This window comes from Vigna umbellata, chromosome 1 (assembly GCF_029865625.1).
Source record: "Vigna umbellata cultivar VRB3 chromosome 1, Vumbellata_1.0, whole genome shotgun sequence".
In the NCBI taxonomy this organism is placed as follows: Eukaryota; Viridiplantae; Streptophyta; class Magnoliopsida; order Fabales; family Fabaceae; genus Vigna; species Vigna umbellata.
The window spans coordinates 84,139,589-84,164,163 of record NC_142165.1 but is presented as its reverse complement, the minus strand read 5'-3'; the positions used below and the strand labels follow the sequence as shown (position 1 = coordinate 84,164,163).

General features: G+C 34.1%; 3 protein-coding genes across 7 annotated transcripts; all 3 read right to left on the bottom strand.

Moving 5' to 3' along the window:
* Positions 1-1,197: 1,197 nt before the first annotated feature.
* On the bottom strand, positions 1,198-6,290 carry LOC124826147 (mechanosensitive ion channel protein 10-like). Its single transcript, XM_047298910.2, has 6 exons — positions 5,703-6,290; positions 4,908-5,598; positions 2,781-2,904; positions 2,090-2,383; positions 1,795-1,997; positions 1,198-1,704 (listed from the first exon to the last, which is right to left on the bottom strand). The coding sequence occupies exons 1-6, from the start codon at positions 6,223-6,225 to the stop codon at positions 1,434-1,436; spliced, it is 2,106 nt and encodes a 701-aa protein (XP_047154866.1). The 5' UTR covers positions 6,226-6,290; the 3' UTR covers positions 1,198-1,433.
* An 8,479-nt stretch (positions 6,291-14,769) lies between these two features.
* LOC148206640 (uncharacterized) lies at positions 14,770-18,888 on the bottom strand. 2 transcript variants are annotated; one of them, XM_088104483.1, is made up of 3 exons: positions 18,435-18,888; positions 16,469-17,592; positions 14,770-15,487 (listed from the first exon to the last, which is right to left on the bottom strand). In XM_088104483.1, exons 1-3 carry the CDS (start codon positions 18,769-18,771, stop codon positions 15,428-15,430), a joined length of 1,521 nt encoding a protein of 506 aa, XP_087960609.1. In that variant the 5' UTR covers positions 18,772-18,888; the 3' UTR covers positions 14,770-15,427. The 2 variants fall into 2 exon arrangements, with proteins under 2 accessions (XP_087960609.1, XP_047154865.1); XM_047298909.2 differs by having other exon boundaries at positions 14,770-15,483.
* A 710-nt stretch (positions 18,889-19,598) lies between these two features.
* LOC124826144 (putative methyltransferase PMT21) lies at positions 19,599-24,533 on the bottom strand. Of its 4 annotated transcripts, none has more exons than XM_047298902.2 (9): positions 24,345-24,533; positions 23,365-23,391; positions 22,889-23,177; positions 22,651-22,799; positions 22,349-22,544; positions 21,701-21,911; positions 20,412-21,084; positions 20,237-20,314; positions 19,599-20,032 (listed from the first exon to the last, which is right to left on the bottom strand). In XM_047298902.2, the coding sequence occupies exons 3-9, from the start codon at positions 23,153-23,155 to the stop codon at positions 19,810-19,812; spliced, it is 1,797 nt and encodes a 598-aa protein (XP_047154858.1). In that variant the 5' UTR covers positions 23,156-23,177; positions 23,365-23,391; positions 24,345-24,533; the 3' UTR covers positions 19,599-19,809. The 4 variants fall into 4 exon arrangements, with proteins under 4 accessions (XP_047154858.1, XP_047154859.1, XP_047154862.1 ...); XM_047298903.2 differs by lacking the exon at positions 24,345-24,533 and adding an exon at positions 23,811-24,338; XM_047298906.2 differs by lacking the exon at positions 23,365-23,391.
* Positions 24,534-24,575: the final 42 nt, after the last annotated feature.

The window sequence follows — 24,575 nt, the reverse complement described above, 5'->3', positions numbered from 1 at the left end:
CGGAGTCCAGTAGGGTTTCGGCGAACAAGGAGGAAGGTGAAGGGATCTCCTTAAGGTCGATTCCAAGGCCTGAGCGAGCGTCTTGGTGGTGGTTGTTGTGTTGTGGCTGCAGCGGAAGCACGTTAAGGTTGGAGCGTAGAGAAGAGAGAAACAAGAAAAAGAAAAGGGAAATGGGAGATGGGAGAGAAAGACGCTCATGCGCGAGAAAATATCAAGGGATACTGACTCAATTATCTGCTTAACCGATGTCTAAAGTGTTCAAAAAAATTTTAAAATAAAAAATTTAATGGGGACACGTAGGATTTTGCAGGCTTTTATGCCTCGGTTCCCCTTAAACCGAGGCCTATAAAGTCATTATGTCTCAGTTCCCCTTGAACCGAGGCCTATAAAATCATTAAAATTGCAAAAATACCACCGCGTTTTCTTATGCTTCGGTTGTGTGAAAACCGAAGCGTATAAGCCGCGTTAGAATCCTGATTTTGCACTAGTGATGTCAAAAGGTATTTTAAGTTTAAGTTAGAATTTGAGTTATTCATACAATTTGACATGTTCTAGTTCAAATGTCTTGTATAAATTGGTTAAATATATTCTAAATTCCTAAAATTTCACACAAAATTGTAATTCTTCCTAAATTTGTATATGTTTTGGTCTTCAAATTTTAAAAATAAATAAATATACTTCTTTTAACCCAATTATATTAAAAAAAATTTACATGTAAACTAGTGCTTCAAGTTGACATTGAGTTATTTACACAGTTTGACATATTCCAGTTTAAATGTATTGTATAAAAGGGTTAAATATATTTTTAATTTCTAAATTTTGTCACATAATTCCATTTCTTCCCAAATTTGGGTACATTTTGATTTTCAAAATTTAAAAAGAATAGATATAGTTTTTTTAACCCAATTGTGTTAATATTTTTTTTATGTGTCAATTGACGTTTCGTGTTACAATTTGAGATATTTACATACTTTGATACATTTTAGTTCAAATGTTAGTCTAGAACGTGTTTATCACTTGAAAAAAACAACAACATTATTAGATTAATAAGAAGACCTCCATTTATTTAAAGTTTGAAAACAAAAATATATCAAAGTTTAAAAGGGTGAGAAATTTTAATTTTACGTTTTAGAAATTATAAACTTATTTAACACTATAAAAAAATACACTAAATAGCAAATGAGTATGTTTATTGAAGAGTTATTCCAATAATGCATGCCAAAAAAAAAAATACAAACAGAAATGTCCTACCATTAAAAAATATATGGTATTTTTTATTCATAAATTAACCGTGCACACTACGACAACTCCATTCTATAACATAGTGCAATTAGAGCATATAGTAGAATTGATGTTTGAAAGCAAATAAGTAATTAACAAGTGATATTGGTGGGGTAGTAATACATGGTAAATGCATAACGATGGAATGTCGTTCATGATTGAAACAGAACTTTGCCATGTTCAATATTCATATGGGTGATCTGAATCTCCTGAGGAAGAAGATGATACTTCACACCATGGATCTCAAAGATCCTCTTCAGTTCCAACAGAAGCTCAGTTATCCTAACGTTTCTCTCACCATAGTTCTGATGGTTGATAGTGTGTTGCACACATAGCGCAAACTTTAGCTTGTCCACATTCTCTATTCCTTTGGCTACCAAACTGTATTTTGGATTCCAATACTTGGGTTTGCTCTCAATGTACCTAAAATCATAATCACTCATGTCAGATATTAACAAAATGAAAAGGTGCTTAATGTTAAGCAATAAACTCATCTATGGTTGAAGAACTTACATCTGTATTGATTTCTTGAGGGCAAGGATGGTCTCCATGGAAGTTGAAACATCGATGGTGAAATCAATTGCATCACTCATATCTGGACTCCTATAGAAGTTGCTTATTGGCTTAGAGAGCAAAACTGCATTAGGGTAGTAAATTTTCTCGTTGTCATATCGAAGAAACACTGTTGTCAAGATATTCATCTCTTCTACGATCATCTGTCAGTGAAAGTAAGCACAAAATTGAAGTTCACAATCAAATAAAGTAAATTTGTTTGCATATATATCAGAAAAAAAGGTTGTGAAATTACATGAACTCCATCAATGACGCATCGGTCTCCAATATCAAAAGGGTGCATGACAAAGACAAAGATTATGGCTTCCAGCACAGTCTTGCAGGTACCTTGGAAGGCAACACCTATGAGAACTGTTTGTGTTATGCAGAACAATATAATCTTGAGAGTGGCCACCTCCATCAGCAAAAGCATCACAATGATTATTATCACACTGACAATTGCACTTGCTATTTTGTGAAGCTGTTGCACTGCTGTTTTCGTATCATTCAGTGACTGTGCTAGGGCTTTTCGTTCATAATATGCTCGAATCTGATCAAATAAATCGTTTATACATACAAATTTTATACAATTAGAAAAAGATCCACACATTCACACTTTTTTATTCTTTTCACTTGCAGACAGACACGTCTGTTGTAAATTAAGGTGCTTAACTGATAACAAAATGCTTACTGTGTGTCTAACCCAAATTTACTCTTTTAAACCTATAGATTTTCTGTATGAAGAAAAGAAAAGTTAGGGTAAACACTTTTCACAACACAACATGTTTTATGTTCATAAAAGCACTATTTAAATATATTAAAAAGTTGTTTTAAATATATTAAAAAATAGTTTGCTTACCAAGTAGCATTTTTAAAAACTAAAAGAAATAAAAATCAACTAGAAAAGTTCTATTAACTACAAAAATTATTTTACAGTAAAAACTTACCACCCAATTTCTGAATGAAGACCTGCTTATCTGTCCTGTTTCAAGAGCACCTTCAAAGAGTGGAAATATGGTGTGTATCTCAACCCTCTTCAAAAATCTCATCAGATCATCTTCTTCAATATACCTTCAATAAATTCCAAATTACCATATTTTAATTCATTGTTAATATATGTACTTGGTGCTAATTAATTATTTTCAGATGTTAATTGCTTATTAAAAAAGTCAAGCACTAGCACAATGATTTGTCTCAAGTAGTTGAATCAAAACACAAGATAAATGAGGTAAAATTAGGAACTTAAAAAGAAATAGTTTATTCTTAAAGAAAAATAGACCGACCAAGCCATCCAAAACACCTGGTCTTGGTGGGACAATCCATCAATAGTGCTTTGCTTGCGCACTACATTTAGAATATTTTGCACCAGATCATAACAGAACCATCTTTTGCTGCTGCAAAATAATGGATCTGACACACCACTATTCTGCAGCAGACACACTGGGGTAGAGGGAAAAAGTAAATACTTTTATGTGTCTATTATATATCAAATATTTGGTTTTTATTTAAAATATGTATTTTTATGATGTATATAGCAACACAGCAACTTTGTCTTGCAAAATAAGACTTTGGGTTAAAATACCTCAAGTCTGGGAGCTAAATGTGCAGTCAGCAATGCATAACATGACGTGTGACATCGGTACCCAACATAAGTAATACTGTCTTTAATTAAAAAACCTTAAATTAGGATACACGGAATCTAAAGATACTATTTTGGAAAGTATGAAATCTGATCTAATAATTGTAATATTCATTGTTTTTGTAAATATCGTTAACTTCAGAATGATTTTGTTTTGTAGGTTCTCTGTCAAGGATCAGCTACATTGGACGAAGAAAACATAATCAAAATACTGATGAAAGGAGTATCAGCTACAAAGGAGGGGAAGGAAAATCTACAGGTAAAATACGTTAAAAAAACGTAAATTAGAGAGAAAAGGAATAAAAATTGCGTGGGTGTATTTTTCTCTTGCTGCATGATGACGCATTGGCACTGAGCACCAATTACGGAAATTGATCGATGAAAGAAGCAGTGAAACACAACACTAATGGACCACTGACGATGAGTACGAAATGAACGACAAAATGTACACCTTAGTGTTCTACTATATTTTAAGACCTGATAGTATGCACCACAAAAACAAAATCAAATTATAAAATGTGCACTTCAAATGCCCTCGATGGTCCAAATCTCACCCACTCTCTTCTTATTACTTCTTTATCTGTAAGGCTCAAGTGCACAGCCTTTTCTATAAAAGTACCTTAGTCACTAATGTTTTCCACTTTCAGTGGCTTTAGAAATTTTGTGTCACCTAAGTTTCTCATTCTAGGAGGTCCTTTTAAATGAAAACAGTGATGCCTTTTACGACAAAAAAATTCATTGTGTTATTTAATTTTATTATTTTTGCTTAAAGTAAAATTTAATTTATACTTGGATTTTAAAATTATTTAATTTTTAATTTTGTATATAAGTTAGAATACGTCATGTATTTCTACATTTGTATATATTTTATTTTGTTGATCTAAAAAAACTAATATAAAATATTAGGAATTCAATATAAATTAAAAGTCTTGCATTAACATTAAAAAAAAAACGACCCACAAAGTTTGAGTTTCAAAAATAGTGTCTATCCACATCGCTATCAAAATTCCAATCATGGTTTCAAAGCATTTTTTTCATGATCTTAAAGTTATATCAGCAACTTTTCTTCCGAGTTCCTATAATATAAACTGTTGGAGACTAATTCCTTTTCACGTTTATTAACCCATATTTTTTGCATACACATGGCCTACAATCGAATGAGGAATAGTAAACAAACTTTGATATGTATGAATTATAAATAGACATTGTTAATAGTCAGATATATGTAAGTGAAAATCTCATATCAACTTAATCTTTTCTGTTTCATGTTAATCCTAAAAAAGCACTATACCTAATATCTGTAAACAAAAACACCAACTTTTGTGATAAATAGATTCAAAACCTAAACCAGTAAAAAGAAAGATTACATACTTCAAGAAGGAAAATAACACACATATCCAAAAACAAAAAGAAAAAAATCAGAATATGCACTTACTTGGCATCAGGCTTGGCAACGTTCTTGAAAATCCTCTGAGCACAGTTTCTAGCTTCCCACTCACTATTGATCTCAGACTCGGCATTGCCAAAATCATCCACAGTTCTGGAAATGGTGGACAAGCCAGAAGATCTGACATAGTTAACAAGTCTCTTCACACTCCATGCAGACGAAGGGCTCTCCATGCTGAGCTCTCTCAGCTTCTCCATGTCGATCTTCCTCGACCCAAATCTCTTCGACTTGTACAAGTTCTTCGCCTCCTTCATCTTCATCCTCGCAGGCATCGACTTCGACCCCGTCAGGTGGTGCTGCCGCAATATCTCCTCCGCGTCTTGCATCGGCGGACCCGACAAAGTATCCAAAATGTAGTGGTGGAAAACACTCTCCTTCATTCTGTCAAAGTACGTGGTCACGTGGAACGAAGAAGCCAGCATCTTCACCAGCACGATCTTCACCAGCCAAATGGTTGCGCCCACCAGAACTGCCACCAACGCCTGAAACATCTTGTTCAGAAACTTGTGGTTCTTCTTCTGGACATCGTCGAATACCAGGCTCCAGTAGGAGAGTAACACAAGGCCTAGCCACAAACAGTTTCTTATGCTCTTCCTAAGCCCGTAGATGAAGTACAGCACCTTATCCCTTAGCATGAAGTTTCGTTCAAGGAAGAACACTATCACACCAACTAGCCACCCTGTTTGTATTATAAATTGTTGCATTGAAATGAGTTTTTGTTAGCTCCAGTTAAATTATCTGTAGAAATGTTTTTGAAACCCTAAAGTCAATATATTTATATACCTGAAACCAGACGACCACTGAATGTAACCATTGCCATGACACACCACCTCCAAATCTCCAATCCCAGTACGTGCATGTTGGTTATGGAAGATATGGTCAAAGAACACACCAAGGATGACAATATATTGAGGAACAAAGCCCACTCCATCAAGAGCCTCCACTTGACTCTGAACTTCTTCTTCTGGTGCAATTTTGTGCTATGCTCTGAGCCATCCTCTTCCATCTCTTCCTTGTCCCATTTCCAGTCATCTTCGTCGTCGTCTTCTTCGTTGGAAGTGAGCTTGTAGGTGGGTTGGATAATGTCATCTTCTTCTTCTTTAGAGGCTGCAAGCTTGTTCCGGGGAACATAGTTGTACTCTTGGATTCGGGATTTGGGTTTTGAGAAGTTGAGACGGTTAAGGGTTTTTACTTTTATGGGGTGTCTGGGTTTTTCTTGATGATTTTCTGCTTCCATGGATGATGGTTTAGGATTATGTTGGTCGATGAAGAGAACGACTTGGTCTGAAGACCTTGATTTCTCCATTTTTTAGAAGGCTGTGTGGTGGCCAAAACTCTCTTGTTAAATGGACATGAAAGAGAGACTCCAATCCAAACTTATATACAAGCTTATACACTCGTCTTATCTAAATTTGATAGGGTTAAATATGATTTATATAAATGCAATTTTTCAAATTTAATTTAATAGGTTTTATTATCAAAGCTATGACTTTCATGCTTCCATTATTTTTTGTTGTTTCATATCATGAAAGTCAATACACGGTCTCCCTAATCACTTTAAATGACCCATGTAGCCTCTATAGGAGCATCGATAGTTTGCACCACTACATTAAAACCGTGTACATCAACTTAATTAAAATTTAACCAATTTGTATTAATTTAATCAAAACATTCCACTCATTTAACTAAAGTGCTGTAGTCTTAAAAAAAATTGTAGGATGTCATGTTTCTCAATCATAACATAATTGATTTTTTCATGTTATGACAATATTTATAATCATTATAGGTGATAAGAGTTCATCATGTTGATTTTTAGAAGAGAAGATGTTAGTGTTTGATTGGATTAAGAAAATCTAAAAGATAAAAATGTTACCTAGAAGTGAAAGTCCACTTCATAGGGACTCCGAAAGAAAAGGTATGGTCAGAACACTCCTTAGGTTAAGCTCCTCTTAAACCCTTCATTCTTCTAGACAAGTAACACCCTCAAAAGAGGAAGTGCCATTAACAAACCTGCAAAATAAACATACAAGGTTAAATGCTAAAGACAAAGAGAAATGATAAACAAACTCAAAGCAATGGATGAGAAAAAGACTATCCTTTTAGTCATGCTACTAGTGATTCTTCTAAGAAGAGTCTTCTAACTTCATAAGGAATCATGGACTCATCAATAGATTTCAGAAGACCTTTTAATGTTTATATGTATTACAATTGACATATTGAATTAGATACGAAGTTAACTAACAATTTTACAAAACATTACACTATAGTTTAACCAACGTGTGAAAATGTAGAATATAGATGTTCTCATCATGGAGGTATACGTTTATCAATTTTCAAGCTCTAGTATATCATTATTGTGTTTTTAAGAGAGAAATAGACAAAATTAGACACTAATAAGATATCAACAAAGAAGGTGTTGATAAATATTTTGAACTGAATCATTTTCTTAAAATATTACAACACTTTCAACTCAAAATTTAAAAGTAATAGATTTATGAATGTTATCAAATCAAATGTTTCTTTGGATAACCCAACAAGTATATTGGAGATTAAAGATAAGAGAAAAAATTAGAAGCAGAAAACATCCATTGAAATAATAGAGAAGAAGGGAAGAAATAGACAAAAAGAAGAAGATATATATTAGATTTATAAGAATTGAATTTGTGTAGGCTAGCTTGAAAGTTTGCCAGTGGCTACGGAGGTTTCTCACTTTTCTAGCGTGACAACGCGTGCGCACTTGGCGAACGATCACTTTCTTGAAATGCAACTTGCCTAAATTCTTAGCTATGTTGCTAAAGTCAACTACCAAACATTTGGAGTAGTGATACTTTTAGGCACGTGGTTTTATTATGAAGTAGTCATATCTAAATGTTTGATCAAATAAATTTTAGTATTTGTAAAATTCATTTTTACTGAAACTAATATCTTTAAATTTTCAGAATGTTTATATATTGTGTAACTTTCCTTATTCTTGAATCATTTATGATAAGATGTAATTATTGAGTTAGATATTTCTAAATATATACGAATATTTTACATATTTAAAATTAGCTAAATCTTTCAGAAGTTTGAAGTCAAATCTTACAAAATTATTTCTAATGAAAATTGTTCTAGAAAAGCTTCATACAATAGTTTATATTTTTACTCTAATAAAGTTATTGACTAAAGAAGTCATATAATGGGTTATTCCATTAGTAAGGGAGTCAATTTCTCTTACTTTTGGTATTTTTGACTGGTTTTTTTATGGATAAGAAGTTTTATTTTTACAACAGAAAATAATTTATATTAAATAAAATACATATTTCAATATTTTTGTATAAAAACTTTGGCTCGTAAGCACAAAAACACTGTGTCCACTTTTTCTAAAACATTAAATTAAGAGAATTTATTGTAAAAATTTATTTACAGATTTTTTTTTCTTTCTATTTTTCCAAGGACTTCTCTTAGATTGAATAAATCTTATAGTTGTCGCATGTGGTATTTATATGTTTTTTAAGAAATTATTTTTTCAATTATTTATAATTTAAAACAGGTCAACTAAATACTTTGTAAATAAATGTAAATTAGTATAACGAATTTGTTTTCATAAATTGAGAATAAAAAAATTACTTTTAGTATTGTATATCTTTAAGAATTTGAAAGGCTAATATAGTAGTAATCAAAATTTGGGGTTTTAATAATTTGAATACTTATCATTATTAATTCAAAACTAAAAAAATAATTATAAGAATTTCATTAATATATTTATTAAACGTTGAAAATATTGAAAAAAAATAAATTGGAACTACCAATTTTAAAGAAAAAACTTTCATTAACTCATGTTTGTTTTTATTTATATATTCCTTTCTATTGTATCGTGTATGATAATATTTTCCCACCTTTTCTTTAAGTTAAAATATATTCAAACCTTCCTTCTTTATTTTATATTCTTGAAGTTTTCACACGACATGTACAGTACACAAAGTAAATAATTTAAATAATCATTATTTCTGAGGGAAGATTAAGAGTGTTTTCAAAACTTATGGTATTAAATTTACTTGGACTTACTTTCATAATTTTATTGGTGAATAGTATATTAATTAGAAGAACTTCATTTTAATTATTTATTCACTAAACTTATGACATAATTTCTTATTTATTATGATTTAATTGAGTTATCCCTTGAAGATGTATTTATGTATTGAGGATATTTTTTATTTTTTAATAATATGTTAGATATCTTACATAAAAACAATTTAGTAAATAAATAAGTGTAAATTTTATTTTATTAATTAAATTTGTAAGATTAAATTAAACTTAATAAGTTTATTTTTTAATATAAAAAATATGTAAAAATTTATAATATACATAAAATATGAGTGGACGGTAAAGGGTGGTCATGCGCATGAAAAGAACATCATGATTAAAAGAAATAACCTTTCTTTCCATCACATAATCAATTTAAAGATGTATTGCACCAACATGTCAAGCATTAAAAATGCACATATATATAGATTATGGTATCGACCTCCAAACAAACAGCTGTACGAGGTCGGAAAGTGCTCCATCATCGACTATAGTTATTTAAGGTTTAAGCACATCAATTATGGTTAGAAAAGGTACACAATTTCAACAAAATAATAATACTAAATACTAAGCCAATATAGCTACAAGCTAAAAACGAACGTGCTCCATCTTTCTATCAAGGAAGTGTTTGCTAACGGTACACGATCATCAAAACACCTTAGTGGGGATATCCACTGAGGTATAAAGTATTTGCAAATCAAACATGCATTTTTCTATTCAAAAATAAACATTTTATATTAATATATTATTTCAGTTTAAAGGGAATTATTATAAAATGAAACACGGTAGTAATTTCGTAATATTTTCATGTATTAGTTATGTGATAAAGTAAATGTTTTTACAAGGTACAAGTAGTATTATAAGATTAACATTTAATCTTTATACTCTTACACTTGTGTGTTTTTTGTATTTATTTTTATTCATTTACCTAATTTAGTTTTTACAATAATTATTAAGATGTAACTTTTAGATCATCCGTATCAAGAGGAGATAAAGTGTGTACAAATACATAAATTAATAATTGTGTAATAAATATAAGGGTTAAATATGTTTTTGATCCCTTAACTTTCAGCGAAAATTGAAATTAGTCCCTCTTCAAAACTTTGGCCTAATTTAGTCCCTAAACTTTAAAAATGTATGAATTTAGTCCTTTTAACTAAATTTTGTTAGGTTTATTTGATGTTTTAAGTGCGTTTCATGATAGCATTCGAGTTGTTTATCCCGTTTGACACATTTTTGCTTCAATGTTCACTGATAAATGTGTTTGAAACATCAAATAAAGTTAACAAAATTTGGTTAAAAGGACTAAATTCACACATTTCTAAAGTTTGGGGACTAAATTAGTCCAAAGTTTTAAAGAGGGACTAATTCCAATTTTCACTGAAAGTTAAGGGACCAAAAACATATTTAACCCTAAATATAATAATATACTAGTTGTAACATCCAAAAATACAGCAATAAGTTATATAATAGAATAATCACATTAATAATAATCCAGATCAGTCATACACTAGAGTCGAGTGTACGCTCATGGCCGAACGACCTTACAGAAAGAGTTACAAATTTAAACCGTACAAGATAAGCAAACCTGACCAAACGGTTTACAAAAGAAAATACCGAACGGTCATTCTTAACAAAAGGGAAGGTGATCGAACGACCACCTTACTATAACTAGACTATTGACCGAACGTCCTACTCTTCGGTCTTGACTTCGATTTCTTCCAAATTTTCTTCTTCCAGCGCCTCTTCCAGCAGCTCGTCTCCTTCTGCTCACATCCACACGGATGATCATTGCAATGACAAGGACGGACGTACAAAACCAGACACGACAGGAAACGCAGGGTAAGCTTATATAATTTAATTCATGCATAAACATACATTTCAAATAATTCAATACCAAATAAATTTCAACGTACATATCATACAAAGCCTATCACTAGACTAACTGTCCGGACTGTACGAAATATGTGTAGCTACAGACGTTCGTGCACCCGAGTGATGTAGTAACTGGAATACTCTCATCAGCTGCCACCCGAGGTTAGTCCTATTTGTCCAAAGTACCCCTAAGGACTAGAACCTCCTGTCGTTCCCATACATGACCTACCCTCCTCTACATGAGGACGAGTACTCACGGATCATCAGGATGAACCGCCAGCATTAGCTTCCCACAGTCATACTTTACAAATTCAATATTCAAATATGAGTCGTTCCTCCCCGGAACGCTCGTTCATAATTCCAACATATTTCATTCATATCATATTCTACTCATCTTCCATTATCAATCATCTTAGTTTCATATTTCATTATCAATCATTTCAGTTTCCTCTTTGTTCAAAGATTTATAAAGACACCAGATACGGAACGTTCAATCCTCACTCAGAACGAGGACAAACACTTGGAACGAGACAAAGAGGTCTCCAGTTCCAGAATAGAATAAGACCGAGAGGGTTACTATCGGATTACGAAGGAAACCGAGGTCAACTGCATATCGCAAGAATGACTAGAACGGACGTTACTTACAAAGTGAGTCAATCAGATGAACTGACCCTTGAGAGTTCTAACCGAACGCAGAAAGAGCTAGGCCAAATACTAAAGCTCTAAGCCGGAACCAAATGGACGTATACACTTCAAGACTTTCAGAGAAGAATACTTAGAAGGATTCACCTGAAGAAACCGAACGCTTAAGAATATTTAGCTTATTTGAATTTACATCAAGAAATCCGAATGTCAGTCAATGACCGAGCACGGTAAAGAAGAAAATTCTATTGTAGTTAGACGAACGCTATGTTTCATCAAGATAGATTATATAAGAAACGAGCACGAGCGCTTGGTGTAAGACCAAGCACTACTCAGTACGAGCGCTTGGTATAAGACCGAACACTAATAAACTTATAATAAAAGGGCTTAATAAATATAATAAGATACTATCGAAGTAGTGTTTACGAACAACGAAAATATACCATTACATATATATAAAAAAATTAGTTTATCACATGATACCCAGATACAACTGTGCTTGGCCGAACGCTCAAGCATAGTATTATCACACGAGGACGCTCGTCCTCAACTAGGATTCCCTCCAAATGAAAGAATCTCATTTCAACTATGTTTACCAGAAGAACCGAACGGTCAATGACCGTTCAATAACGAACGTACACTTTCATATGAGAAATTTCATATTCAGAATTTATTTATATCTGTCTCATTTCTAAACCTATAGTTTCATAACTTTATACATTCATATTATAATCGACTTTCATACTTCATACAATTCATATCATATAAGTTTCATATATTTCATACATTATAACATAACTCAGCCATATTTCATTTTCACTCATTAAATAAACAAACGTTCATTCAATCCAATCATATCAACCATCATGCATCAAAATCATTCAGTCAACTAACGAACATTCATACAGTACAACAACATACAAATTAAATTAAATAAGCTTCCCTTACCTCTGAGCGTGAACGTACGTTCCAGATGCAGAAATACAATTTCACCACTACAGATTCTTCTACCGCCAACGCTCGACAATTCAAACTACACCAAGTGACAACCCGACACTATCAGAACCACTCATTTTAAGAATGGTGATCAACACACGAACCCAGAACTGGGTTTGCATGTTTAGGAAAACGAACGACAGAGTGAAGAGAAAGACTTACCAGCCCAACTTCACAAACCGAACGGTTTATCTGGAAGCTCTTGACGCCGGAAGTGCTTCTACGGTGCCGGAATAGTGATCTGAGGAAAGAAAGTGAGTGTTTTCTCAAAGAGAAGATGAAGAGGATGTAGAGAGAAGGAGGAGAGAATGGGATTCTTCAGAAATCTAAAAAGAGGGTGCATGCAGAGAGTGTGGTAGATTTTCTGAAAATCCAAGATTTGCTTCACACTTCAAAACGGACGTCCCCTCATCTGTCGACACCTGTTTTCCACTGACTCATTCCCGGATCCCCTTCGCTGGACACCTGACGTTCGTCATCTGAGTGTCGAGCCTCCCTCTTGACACGTGAATTTCACTAACGACAAGTGCTTGGATTTTACTGGTTCTGCCACTAGTTATGAATGTTGTCTTATTTATAATATTTTAATAGGTTTTTTTTAGTATATTAATTTTGATCATATTAGAATTTGATTTGTTAATTTTTATTCATTTGTACCAACTTTCTATTACATTCTTAGGACGTGTTTGTTTGAAGGTGATTACTATACATGAAGAAGGATTTGAGAGTTTCAGTTGATATGCGACGAAATCCAAGCGATGATTTGTGGGGTTTGGCGCAATGTTGAAGAAAGCCAGGTAACGCCATGGCCAACCACCGCGCGTTCTTCATCTAGTCAGGCCATGGGTCTCGCCGCCTGTCGCCGGTCGCCGGTCGCGGTCGGAGCTTCGCCGGCACCAGTCACTCCTCCACTCTTCGTGTTCTTCACGCGTGAGGTTTCCCTTACTCTCCCATTTTCAGATCTCCTCCCACATCTCCATCAAGGTTCTTCACCCCAAGACTAGATCTCATGGCTGCAAGTCGCGGAGTCGTCGCCGTCGTGACGCCGTGACTGGGTACCACCGACGTCGGCCGCCTTCGTTTTCTGTTCCGCCAGATCGCGTGGGTTCTTTCCTCTCCTTCATCACAGGGCCTTCCATGGCCAACACCGCTGGCAGCTTCACGTCGCGCCACTACCGTCGACATCACCCACCACCGGAGATGCCTCTAATCAGAGTCTCTTTCAAAACTGGTTTGGGATTTTGGAGTATTGTTCTGATTAGTGGTTGTTTGTTGTAATTGAAGGTGAAGAGATGATTGAAAAATGAGAAGAAAATGGAATTGGTGTGGGAAAAAGGCAGTGTTTGTTCTATGTGGTTGAGGCAGTGGGTGAATGATTGTTCTTCTAACTTGCCTTTTTTTTTTTTTTTTGTGGTACCAGGGATGCTTACCTCATTCGAATGTAGAGGGTCATTTTCTTGCTATAGATTGGTGATGATTCAGTTCTTGCTTGGAATAATTCCAACTCCAATTGCTTACCTCTATCCAGATTTTATTATTGTTTCGAATGAATTTTGTGCTCGCCTTTGACTATCAAATTGGGTTCATAGTGGATTTCTGATTAATGTTGCAGAGGTGATTTTGATCCAATTTGACTAAGGGTTAATGTAGCTGGTTGATGGAATGAGGAAGTTTTGAATTAGGAAGTTGGAAAATTAGTGAATGGAGTTGTATAACCTTTTTAATCGTTAATTCTGGTTTGCAATATCTTAATGATTGTAAATCTGTGTGTTTAATGATCAATTTGATTTATTTTCTTTCTTGGTTTTGAACCTATTTAATTTTGCACGATTTGCTGTTTTATAATGGTGGAGATGTTGAGTTTGGGGTGGGGTTTATCTGCAACGTGTCAATTAAGGAGTTTATTCTGTGCTTTGAGGGTTTGAAGAGGCTTATTTCGGATCATGCCTTTTATTATAATATAATATAATATCGACGCATTTTGGAATGGCTAATCACAAGCTTCATATCTTTTATACGATTCCAAAACCGTATACAAAATATAATATAAGATTCCAAAACCGGCGTAAAAAGTATTATTTTTTATACGATTAAATGCACAACATGTATACAAAGTATTTCAAACAACAAAAACCATTATTCTCTAATCTTTCAACCATCCCCGAGAAATATCAAACACTTCCTTGGACTTTATCAAAATCACTTTTACTAAACAAATCAAATATTCCCAAGATTTTTTCAACATACATAGTAGAAAAATCCAAATCCAAAATATAAAATAAAAATTATATTTCAGATTTCATACTTTGGAATATAAAATAAAAAATACATTTTGAACTGTATATTTCAAAGTATAAAATTTACATTCCGAAATAGTAAGTATCCTTGAGTTTTTTCCTTGCCTAGCTTGAAAAGTAAAAATTAGCACAAGAAATCAACTTCAAACAACGTGCATGCATCCGCTTCCATTTATCAAAAAATAAGGAGTGCTACGCTACATAAAATACTAACAGATATAATATGCCGCCACAGAAGTGATGATGGAGCTCGAGTATCATAACTAGCCCGAGCATGACCTTCATAGCAATCTGGATGATCCTGGCAACATTGTTGTGATAGAAAAATTCAGACCATATTGTTGACTGCTCATGTTGCCAATCATGTACGATGGTAGCAGTTTATGAGCACAGCTTTTTATCGCTTCCATTCCAGTTCTTCACAATGAACTCCAAGTTTAATGCCTTTTAGGAAGTTATCAGGCTGGCTTTTCATGTTTACGTTTCAGATATTTCCCATTCCTAGCAAGTCCAGTGTGTGTTGGAAAACCATGCTTAAACATGAAGATGAGGGATGAATGAATGATCTTGCTATTCAACAGTTTGGAGACGATGATAGCATGTCTCTTTGGTGGGGACCAGGACCTCATTTCCTTACAGCCATGTCATCCACTTAGACAAGCACTGTTTATGAAGGTACTCTGGTAAATCTGCCTAGAAAAATAATACATTACAAAATCAGTTTAACAGTAGAGTGTAACTTTATTTCATCTTAATCAAGAACAATAGATTTTCCTACATATACTTCTATAAAAGGTGACATGATTTAAAAATTAGAACAATAAATATTATACAACGAACCACGTTGGATGGAGAGGGGCATATTCAGTTCAAATATGATATTTGAGCATTGATAATAAAAACATGAATAAAATACTTGAATCAAACATATTTTAAAAGTAATAAACAAAATATCTATAGCAATTGCTAATTAAAGTCAAGGCTAATCATATTCAGAAGAGACAAATTGATCTATTCATATAAACTAGAAAGAACTGAAAAACTAGACAAGGGTCATAATTAAGGTACTACACAAACATAGAAATACGGTAAATTATCAAAATTCAAAGACATGGTTATGACAGAATGTGTTAAAATTAATATAAAACACGGCTTAAAATGAAAAAGAGAAATGACATTTTGAAAACGAACAAGTCATTATACATGTTTATCGAATTATTACAGCGAGTCTGTGATATTTCCATCTGTATTGATACAGAAGCCTAAAAGACAAAAAAGCAAAAATAAAATAAAATTATAAAATGAAGATAGGAGTATTCAATGTGTTCAAGAAGTAAAACACATGTACACCACAATATGGTTATTATTTTGAAATGCCAGTGCTTCCTTGAATCAGATTAAAATTCAATCAAGATATTCAGCAATTTTAACAACCAAAACAAATACCAGACATTTTTAATTTGAATGTAACCATGCTATTCTATGTCCAAAATCACTGCTTCAAATTCTACTTAGGAGAATCTCGTTTTTTTTAGTAACTTCAATCTCATCTACTGGCAGAACCATTTTGATAAAAATCCAACATCTTTCACCCAAAATGTTGCAAATATGATTCCACCCACTAACGTTTATAAGCCAAAAAATTTGTTTAAATATATGGATTATGGAACTTACACTGCTCAATCCTGAAGAGTACCCATCAGTTGAAAGCAACCAACTTCTAGTATTTGACAGAGAAACTAGCTTCTGGCTAGCAGAATCATAATCAAGCAATTCATCATCATCACCATCTTCATCGCGATAACAGGTCCTCCTCTTCTTTCTAGCCTTCTTTTTTCTTCTAGTTTTTACTCTAACTGACAAACTGCTATCAAAACCAGAACAATCTTCTTCTAATGGTTCTTGCAATGCATTTTTATCAGAGTTACGAAAACTAATTTGATTATTCACGAACAAAGACTCCCAAGAGTCGGGGTTCTGGCATTCTCGTGACAGTCTATAGTAAATAAGCCATGACAGAAGTCCCAGATACTTTATCACTTCTATAGTTTTCATCTTATATTTGTTCTTGAAGATTGTTGTCAAGATATTAGGATTGCTTGGGATTGCAGACATCTTTGACACAATTTCATTGATTTTTTCATGTGGTTCCCAAGCCTCTTCATCACGTAAAAGGCGTAGAAGCTGCCTCGCCTGTGCAGTGACAGCATTTAGCAGCAGTAACTGGTCAATAGATCCATAAGCACCACATTTAAAAACTAAAATCACAAACAAATTAGAGATGTCATTGGAATGTTGAAGATCCATTCTAGGGCCAAGAGATTTACAAAGTGATTCCACAAGGTAGCATAAGTCTTGATCTTCAAGAGCAATAAGAAGACGTCCACACAGAGAGGAGAAGGGCTGCTGCCCGAGAAATTCATTTACAACATCCCATATATCTTTAAATTCCTCCTTATACATTAAATCAATGAAATATTTCACAAAGAAGGACCTATCAATAAAAAAAATATCACCATCCTTCACTGACTCAGCAAACTCATCAGATGACCAAAACTCAGGTACATGTTCTAGAAAGTTTTCTACAGTTTGGAGAATATCCAAATCTAGAAAATAATGGGGCTTAGTAGCAACCACTGCTGGCGACTGCCCATGCTTTCCTTTCCACTCCAGCTCCTCCCAACAAATATCTCTATTTTTAAATGCAAACTGGGACAGTGCCCTAAAACCTTTTCCCTGCTCTAGTCCACCACTAGAGGAAGAGCAGGAAAACCACTGCAATACTCGCTTTGGATTACCTGCATCCCATACACAAGTTATACAATCAAAGAAAGAACTGATCCACACACTTGTTTTGCTATCATGAAAAACTCACAAATCATAGTAAGTTCGATTTAATGAATACTAGAGCACCCATCACATATATATAAAGTTCAACCAGAAACCACTAAAAAAAGACAAGGTTAAATCCACAAATGTTACACTGTTTCAATCAGAGAGCAACAAGATATCGCTATAAACAAAAGAGTATAAGAAAGGAGAAAGACCCAATTTATAGTATATGCATTCTTCATCACTTTTAGTTTTTCCAATCCTTCAAGTTTCTATATCTACTTGATCATAAAATGCATTGTTTTCACCCCTGGCACATCCTAAGATATGACACATTTATGATACACCGATAATATAATAATAGAATAAACCCTAACCTCTTAATATATGCATATTGAAAAATGTATGAAAATTCTTATATGATTTATATATTAGATACTTTATTAATAAATATTATCCTAAAGTATTGGATATGAATACGTATTTCAAAAAACAATCCTTGACCACAATTTCAACCCCAATGTCCAGGTTTTTGAAGTCACTGTTACAGCATTCCGACAGCAATTCACCAGTATGTCCACAGTTTCCTATGACATCATTGCAACGAGAACATGATCATAATTTAAAAAAGCTTTGAAATTGAGACCACCAACCGTGGCCTCAATACAACCAAAAATTGCAGTCTTTAAGAGTCCGTACAAATTGCAACACAACCAAAATTCAGAGCTTTTGTTCCCAATTAACAGCAACTTCAGTAACTACTCCCAACAACACTTTAAAAGAGCAAAGAATGTGCAAACGGACTAACCTTGAAAAAACTTCTCAAGAACGTGACACCTCCGAGCCAAAACGGAACCAAGTTTGTGCGGCGAAGTGTCAACCATGAAATGCAGAAGCTGAGACGCCAAATCGCGCTTCGTCCGTCGTGTTCTTAGCAAAGCCCGAAACAGGTCACGCTGATCGACGAAAGTCACGCAGTTGAAACCCGCGACCGTGTTGCAGAGCCATAAACGCGCTTCGGCGCGACCCACCGCGGACCAAATAACGGTTTCCAAGTCGTTCAAAAGACACAATTTGGATCGAGTTGAATCGTCGTCGTCTACGACGTCGTTCCAATTGGGCTTTTTCAACAACAAGTCGATCATTGTTTTGCTCTCAATGAACGAACTCTACCAACTTGTTTTGGGAAACTCTAAAAACCCTAACGACGGAGCAAAGAAAATTGTCACGCCGCTCCGAACTAGCATGTCGCCAACCTTTCAAATAACGACATAAATAAATAAGAGGCGGTTACTTTTAAGAACATGTAAAAAAAATTGATGAATTTTGTAACGATAATTTAAAAAAGTTACATTTTTTTATCAATTTATACCATAAATATTTATCTAGGAAAAATGCGAAGATTATTCTTTTTATAACTAAATTTGAGAATCATTTATAAGTTATTATCCGCGAATCGATTTTTATAAGTTATGAGATTTTTTATTTGTATAATAATAATGGCTTGAAAAATCACATTTAGGAATTTTTTAATTAATTAATATAAAATATTACGTATCAAAATTAAACTCATGTTAAAAAATATATTAAATATTTTTATTATTATTTACTAACCTTTATTTTAAATGCTGTTATCACATTTATAAATTATTATAAATGAATAACTTTTTTTTTGAACAAGCAATGAACTAAGTTAATTATTAAAAGTACAGTTATAACATATTTCAAAAACAAATTCATACAAGCAATAAACTAAATTAATTCTTAAAAGTTCAAGGATAAAATTACCGAGTAACGGTCATGTTAGTTCTTGTTATTATTACTAAATGACTACTTATATTTCCAAAAACTAATAATATAATGAGTTTTCTACAGATTTTTTATTAATGGAAACTTATAGAGTTTTACTAGATTGAGGATGAAAATTATATAATTTGTTAGTCTAGGGAATTTTACTCACTTGACAAGTGAGTTGAAAAAATGAAGTTATATAATATATTACTCAAAGGGGTCCTACCAGACTAAGTACAATTTTCTCCAATGAAAAACCATTGTACAGTTTGACATAACTTACGAACACTAAAATCAACATTCCAGTTTTGTAGAGACTAAACTTAAAATTTGAAGATGACAAAAACTGAACTGTTAATTTTTTAGAAACAAAATATTGTATTCATAATTTGTCATCTTGAACCGAGGTTAGATGAAAACCATAGCTTTTTCTGGCATAGTAATATCTTCTGAGTGTTACTGCCATTCTCAGTATCTTCTTTATGACACTCCCAACGCATACCCTTACCAATGGTTGCGATAGCATCCGTAAAGTAAATGGATTCACGAATAATTGCATACCCATTAGGTCGTAAGATTCTATCCATTTCCAGCAACACATATTTCATTTCACACCTGCAACAGAACGATCATTGTCAAATATATACATTCTGCAAGTCATATAGCAGTGAACAAAATCTTGTCAAGTGGGTTACAAAAGGATCCGTTTATAGATTGGAGTCGGTTATTAATAGAAAATAACTCATCCTGCATTAGCAGTTGTGTTGTATTAGAAACTGCACCATGGCTGTTATTCATAGAAACATATGGCACACTCACCTTTGGCTTTCTGCAGTGAAGAGTCCATCAAGGTGAAGCAGATCGTATGTTCGAGGATATGTTGAAAAAGCTTCACACCTACCATTGAAGAATGGAATGAACATTAGTTTAACAAGCCAAGCATGTTAGTAAATAAATAAAGAATTATGGTTCATATCAAACATTTGCAAATTACCAGTCATGGAAGGTTCCAATAAGCCCTCGATCAAAAATCACAGGGAGTGTATTGGTAGCATAAGATGAGACCACGTTCATGACCCATACAGGATCATTGATCAAGGCTGTAGCAAAACCTCCATATGCTGTGTTCATGTCCATAACATTCCTTATCTTGTCTGTCCCAAGGTCGGGGATCAACTTCTTGTAGTACAAAGTCTGTTTTTCCCATTTACTGTTATCTTTTCTGAAAACTTTAGCACTCCCACGATGAACCATTGAAATCCGTTCTGGTGGAACTTGCAACCGTTCAGGCCACTTAGCAATGGACGAGAGGCCTAATTTCTTAAACTTGGGATCTGGAACCACAATACAGGCACGACTTGGAGTGTACCATGCTGAATCTGGTTCAAGGCCGTCATCACAGGTATGTGGATCGGCATCTCTAACCACCTTATTATAACAATTGTTATCTTCGGACTTCTGCCATACAGCAATGTCACCCTTTTCCTTGAACATTTTGAAACACATTGAGGTTAGCAATTCCTTCAACTTCTCATAATCTGATATTTGTGCTTCAATAGTTGTGTTCCATCCACGCCACCTGCGCTTGTAATTTATTGGTGGGCCAGACAAGACCCAAAATCCTCCCGGACGAACAATCCGGTGTATTTCAAGGAGATAAGCACCACCTAAGATCAGATAGCCATCATAAAGAACTAGAATTTAGAGTGAACTTCTCAGCTATAAGAAGAGAGAGATTAGAAGAAATTAAAAAAAAATCATCAAAACAGTAAGATCAGAGTGAATTTGACAGCTTGAAATAAATGTAGGGCCTCCTAGTTTTAGGGCATTCTATTGACCATTTTATAAAATTGATAGACACAATTGTTAAGATGGGCAAAACAAACAAAAATAGTCACAGAAAGTAGTAAAAGCAAAGTAGTAAAATGTGTCAGATTAAGATCTTAAAATTCAGGTGCTCATTGAAAACTATATGCCAGCATGGTACGAAAGCACTGAATGTATTCTCAACAGATGCATTCAATCCAAAATTTAGGCAGCTACAAACTGGTAATTGATAGGAACCCAGAATTGAAAAGAGACAAAAGAGTAATATTCTTTATTGTATAGATTGTATAGAACACAAGAATAGGAGAGCACTCTCTCCTCCAAGGGTTTCCCCTTCACAAAGAGCCAAAGCTCAAAACTACAATTATATCCTAACATAATTACTGAAGTTCATGATCACAAGAGTTGCATAAAAAGGAATAAATTTTAAAGTTCAAAATCTACAGAAAGAAGTACCAAATTCTGTCCATGGGATTAGACATCTGGAGCAATGAGCCATATCAAAGGAGTTTGATGGGAATGGAAGCCTCTGTGTAGAAATGACACCAAGAACTGCAGGGATACCACGCTCTAGAGCAAATTGAATCTGAGCTCGATGGTTATCTCTTGGTGCAAGGGAGACAGTTAGAATCCCACGATCCAACAAGTTACCACCCCAGCTAGCAACCTAATATAATATAAATTGAGTTAGGTGGTTTAATTGATTTAACTCATGCCTATACATTTCTGAGTAATGGGACTGGATCAGAAGTAGAGTCAAGAAATAGGAATTACAACACTGGCACTTTCCAAAACCCAAGTTTGTATCAGGATGATACAATAACAGTGATGCCAGTGAAGAATAAACCAAAATGTTTTAATCCCCCATTCCTCTCCTGTGCTTCTACTTTAAACAATCTTAATAGCTGTTTTACAGCCATAATGAAATTAATTGGTTCTTTCTGTTTTAGGATACAAAAAATATTGATTTCAAAATATATTCATACAGTAGTTCAAAAAGCATAACAAATCAGCATGTGCAATTAAACTAGAATCAAAGGAACTTCGAGAATTCTTATAAGCAAGCCACCCCCCCATATACAAAAAAAAAAGGCTGAAACACACCCCACAGCCAGTATCAATGGCAGTTCGAATGGTCCCATCTTTCATTTCTGGGATCATATCTTGCATTAAATCAACATATTTGCCAACACCGTTGGGGAACATAGTTCCCCCACCAGGAAAGATGAATTTCTCGCCTTCCTTTCTCAACCAATGCTGATTGGACTTCTGCTTGTTAATCCACTCATTTGGAACATTGCTGTAATTAGACATCACACAAAACAGCTTGAAGGAGTGGCAGAATATCTATTAAAGGAATTTTCAATTAAGCAAAGCTTTTATTGTTAACCTAAAAGACATTATACCTGTACCAACATTCATCTCTGCTCTTAGGCCATCTAATTGGAGGCTTATACCCATCTGGGGGAGGAACTAAGCATTCTTTCCTCTCAGATTTTGGAGGGCAATGGCGTTCCAACAAAGTAGGCTGACGGGAGATGTACTTCTTCCATCTCTATAAGTTTAAGCATACATAATCAATAAGAAAACTTTCTTCTACAAGTCCTATAACACGAAAAAATGGACTACAATCAGTAACATTACCCTTGGATCAGTGCATGGAGTATAATCTTGAAAGTCAATACTGCATTCTGGAAAACTAATGTATTTAATTTGCAGAGGACTTATTGATAACTCCTCGGGGGACCCAATGGATATCTGGCCATATATTGACAAAAATCTGTCCTTCTCAGAACAAAAGATTATACCCGTATAGAAAGAAAATCCACATAGCACCACTAATATGATTGTCATAGGGACAATCGTGCTCTTTTCCTGCTGGGTGACTGGTATTCCATCTTTGTTGTTCATTGTCTGTGAAATAATCAACTATCTGAAGAAAAACGATAAACTCAACATCACAAACAGGGAACATGCTCCCCCTCGTATATTAAGGAATGATAAACCCAACAATTTAAAACAACAAATCAATTCATATCCCAATCAAAATAGTCACTTATCAACATTTATCAAGCATAGATAGACAATCACTGATGAGAAAAAGGGCACTAGGAACTCACGAGTTTCAAGAGCCACACTCTAACCACCTGCCAAGAAATCAAGTTCTATTACTTATGTGTTTTGCCCCTAATAATAATAGTCTAGAAGATGCTAAAATACTGAAAAAGGGGGAAAATAACATCGGTTTCGTAGCTGCTACAGAAATCAAACAAGCATAAAAGTCATATAGTATGCACTCAAATCTAAAAAGACAATTTCTCTAAGGTTATCAATCCCAGTTTAACTACTTAGGTCAAAGAAGAACAGTGGATTAACAGAAATCAGCAATCTGTAAACGGGTTATCAATGTTGATATTCAGATAAAAAAGACTTAAACACCAATATCACGACCAGAGCAATGCAAGAATACACAAATTCCCATGATTGCTCGGCATTGTGGAACCAAAAACTGGCAAAGAGAATGAGATTATGATTAAATTCCAGCTGGTCAATGCTTAGCAACCACAGCAGCTACTTTCCACGCACTCTTGCCATCATGATTTCACACAACACTGGACCATAACACCCACTTTCCATTCAATAAGTTAAAAGAAAGCTCTAGATATTGCTCCATGCTCTGTTGCCATGGAAGAAAACAAAAGAAAAGGGCACCAAATAACAGCAACATAACAATAACTAATTGGTACGTTGTCCTTGTTTGAAAAGAAGAATTGTCATCACTACAGAGTTGTGTGAGTGCAACATTTCAGAAAAGGAATAAATCCAAAGAATCCTCTAATCCAAGTTTCACCGATTCAGTTCAGATTTCAGAAAAAAAGGGCATATAATTATGTATTTTGTCCAATAAACAGTAAGAATTTAAACTACTTAAAGCCCTTCTGATTGTAAAACGAAAAATATAAAGACCCGGAGAACTCATGCAGAAATCAGATCCGTGACAATAAAGAATGAAAATGGAAGAATCCAAAAGAGACACGAGGACAGAGATCCGACACAGGTAAACAAAAAGAAAGAGAGAGGAATCCATGGAACAACTCACTCAGATTCCTAATGCCATGACTAACTAGCTCAGTCATTATATTACCAAATCTCTGCTGTTTTCGTCCCATGTTTGATTTCAATTCAACTTGGACCATCCTAAACCCTTTTTTTCATTTATATCAACAAAAATGAAAAAACGATTTTTTTGAACCAGGGATTTTCTTTCATATTTTAACCTTTTGGGGTGTTTCCGTTTATAAACAGCTTCCTTTATATCAAATTCATCCAG

Bases quoted from the DNA above. Each gene is read 5' to 3' on its own strand.
- LOC124826147 (XM_047298910.2), bottom strand. From the start codon at position 6,225: ATGGAGAAATCAAGGTCTTCAGACCAAGTCGTTCTCTTCATCGACCAA. The intron at 2,905-4,907 runs GTAAGTGCATAT...AATTTATTGAAG, and splicing joins GTTGCCAAGCCTGATGCCAA to GTATATTGAAGAAGATGATC. The intron at 1,705-1,794 runs GTAAGTTCTTCA...TTATGATTTTAG, and splicing joins CTCAAGAAATCAATACAGAT to GTACATTGAGAGCAAACCCA.
- LOC148206640 (XM_088104483.1), bottom strand. From the start codon at position 18,771: ATGATCGACTTGTTGTTGAAAAAGCCCAATTGGAACGACGTCGTAGAC. The intron at 17,593-18,434 runs GTTAGTCCGTTT...TATGGGATGCAG, and splicing joins TCTTGAGAAGTTTTTTCAAG to GTAATCCAAAGCGAGTATTG. The intron at 15,488-16,468 runs GTAAGTTCCATA...TTATTTTTCTAG, and splicing joins ACTCTTCAGGATTGAGCAGT to GCAGATTTACCAGAGTACCT.
- LOC124826144 (XM_047298902.2), bottom strand. From the start codon at position 23,155: ATGAACAACAAAGATGGAATACCAGTCACCCAGCAGGAAAAGAGCACG. The intron at 21,085-21,700 runs GTACTTCTTTCT...ATCTGATCTTAG, and splicing joins AATCCCATGGACAGAATTTG to GTGGTGCTTATCTCCTTGAA. The intron at 20,315-20,411 runs GTAATTTGCAAA...CTTCAATGGTAG, and splicing joins ATTGGAACCTTCCATGACTG to GTGTGAAGCTTTTTCAACAT.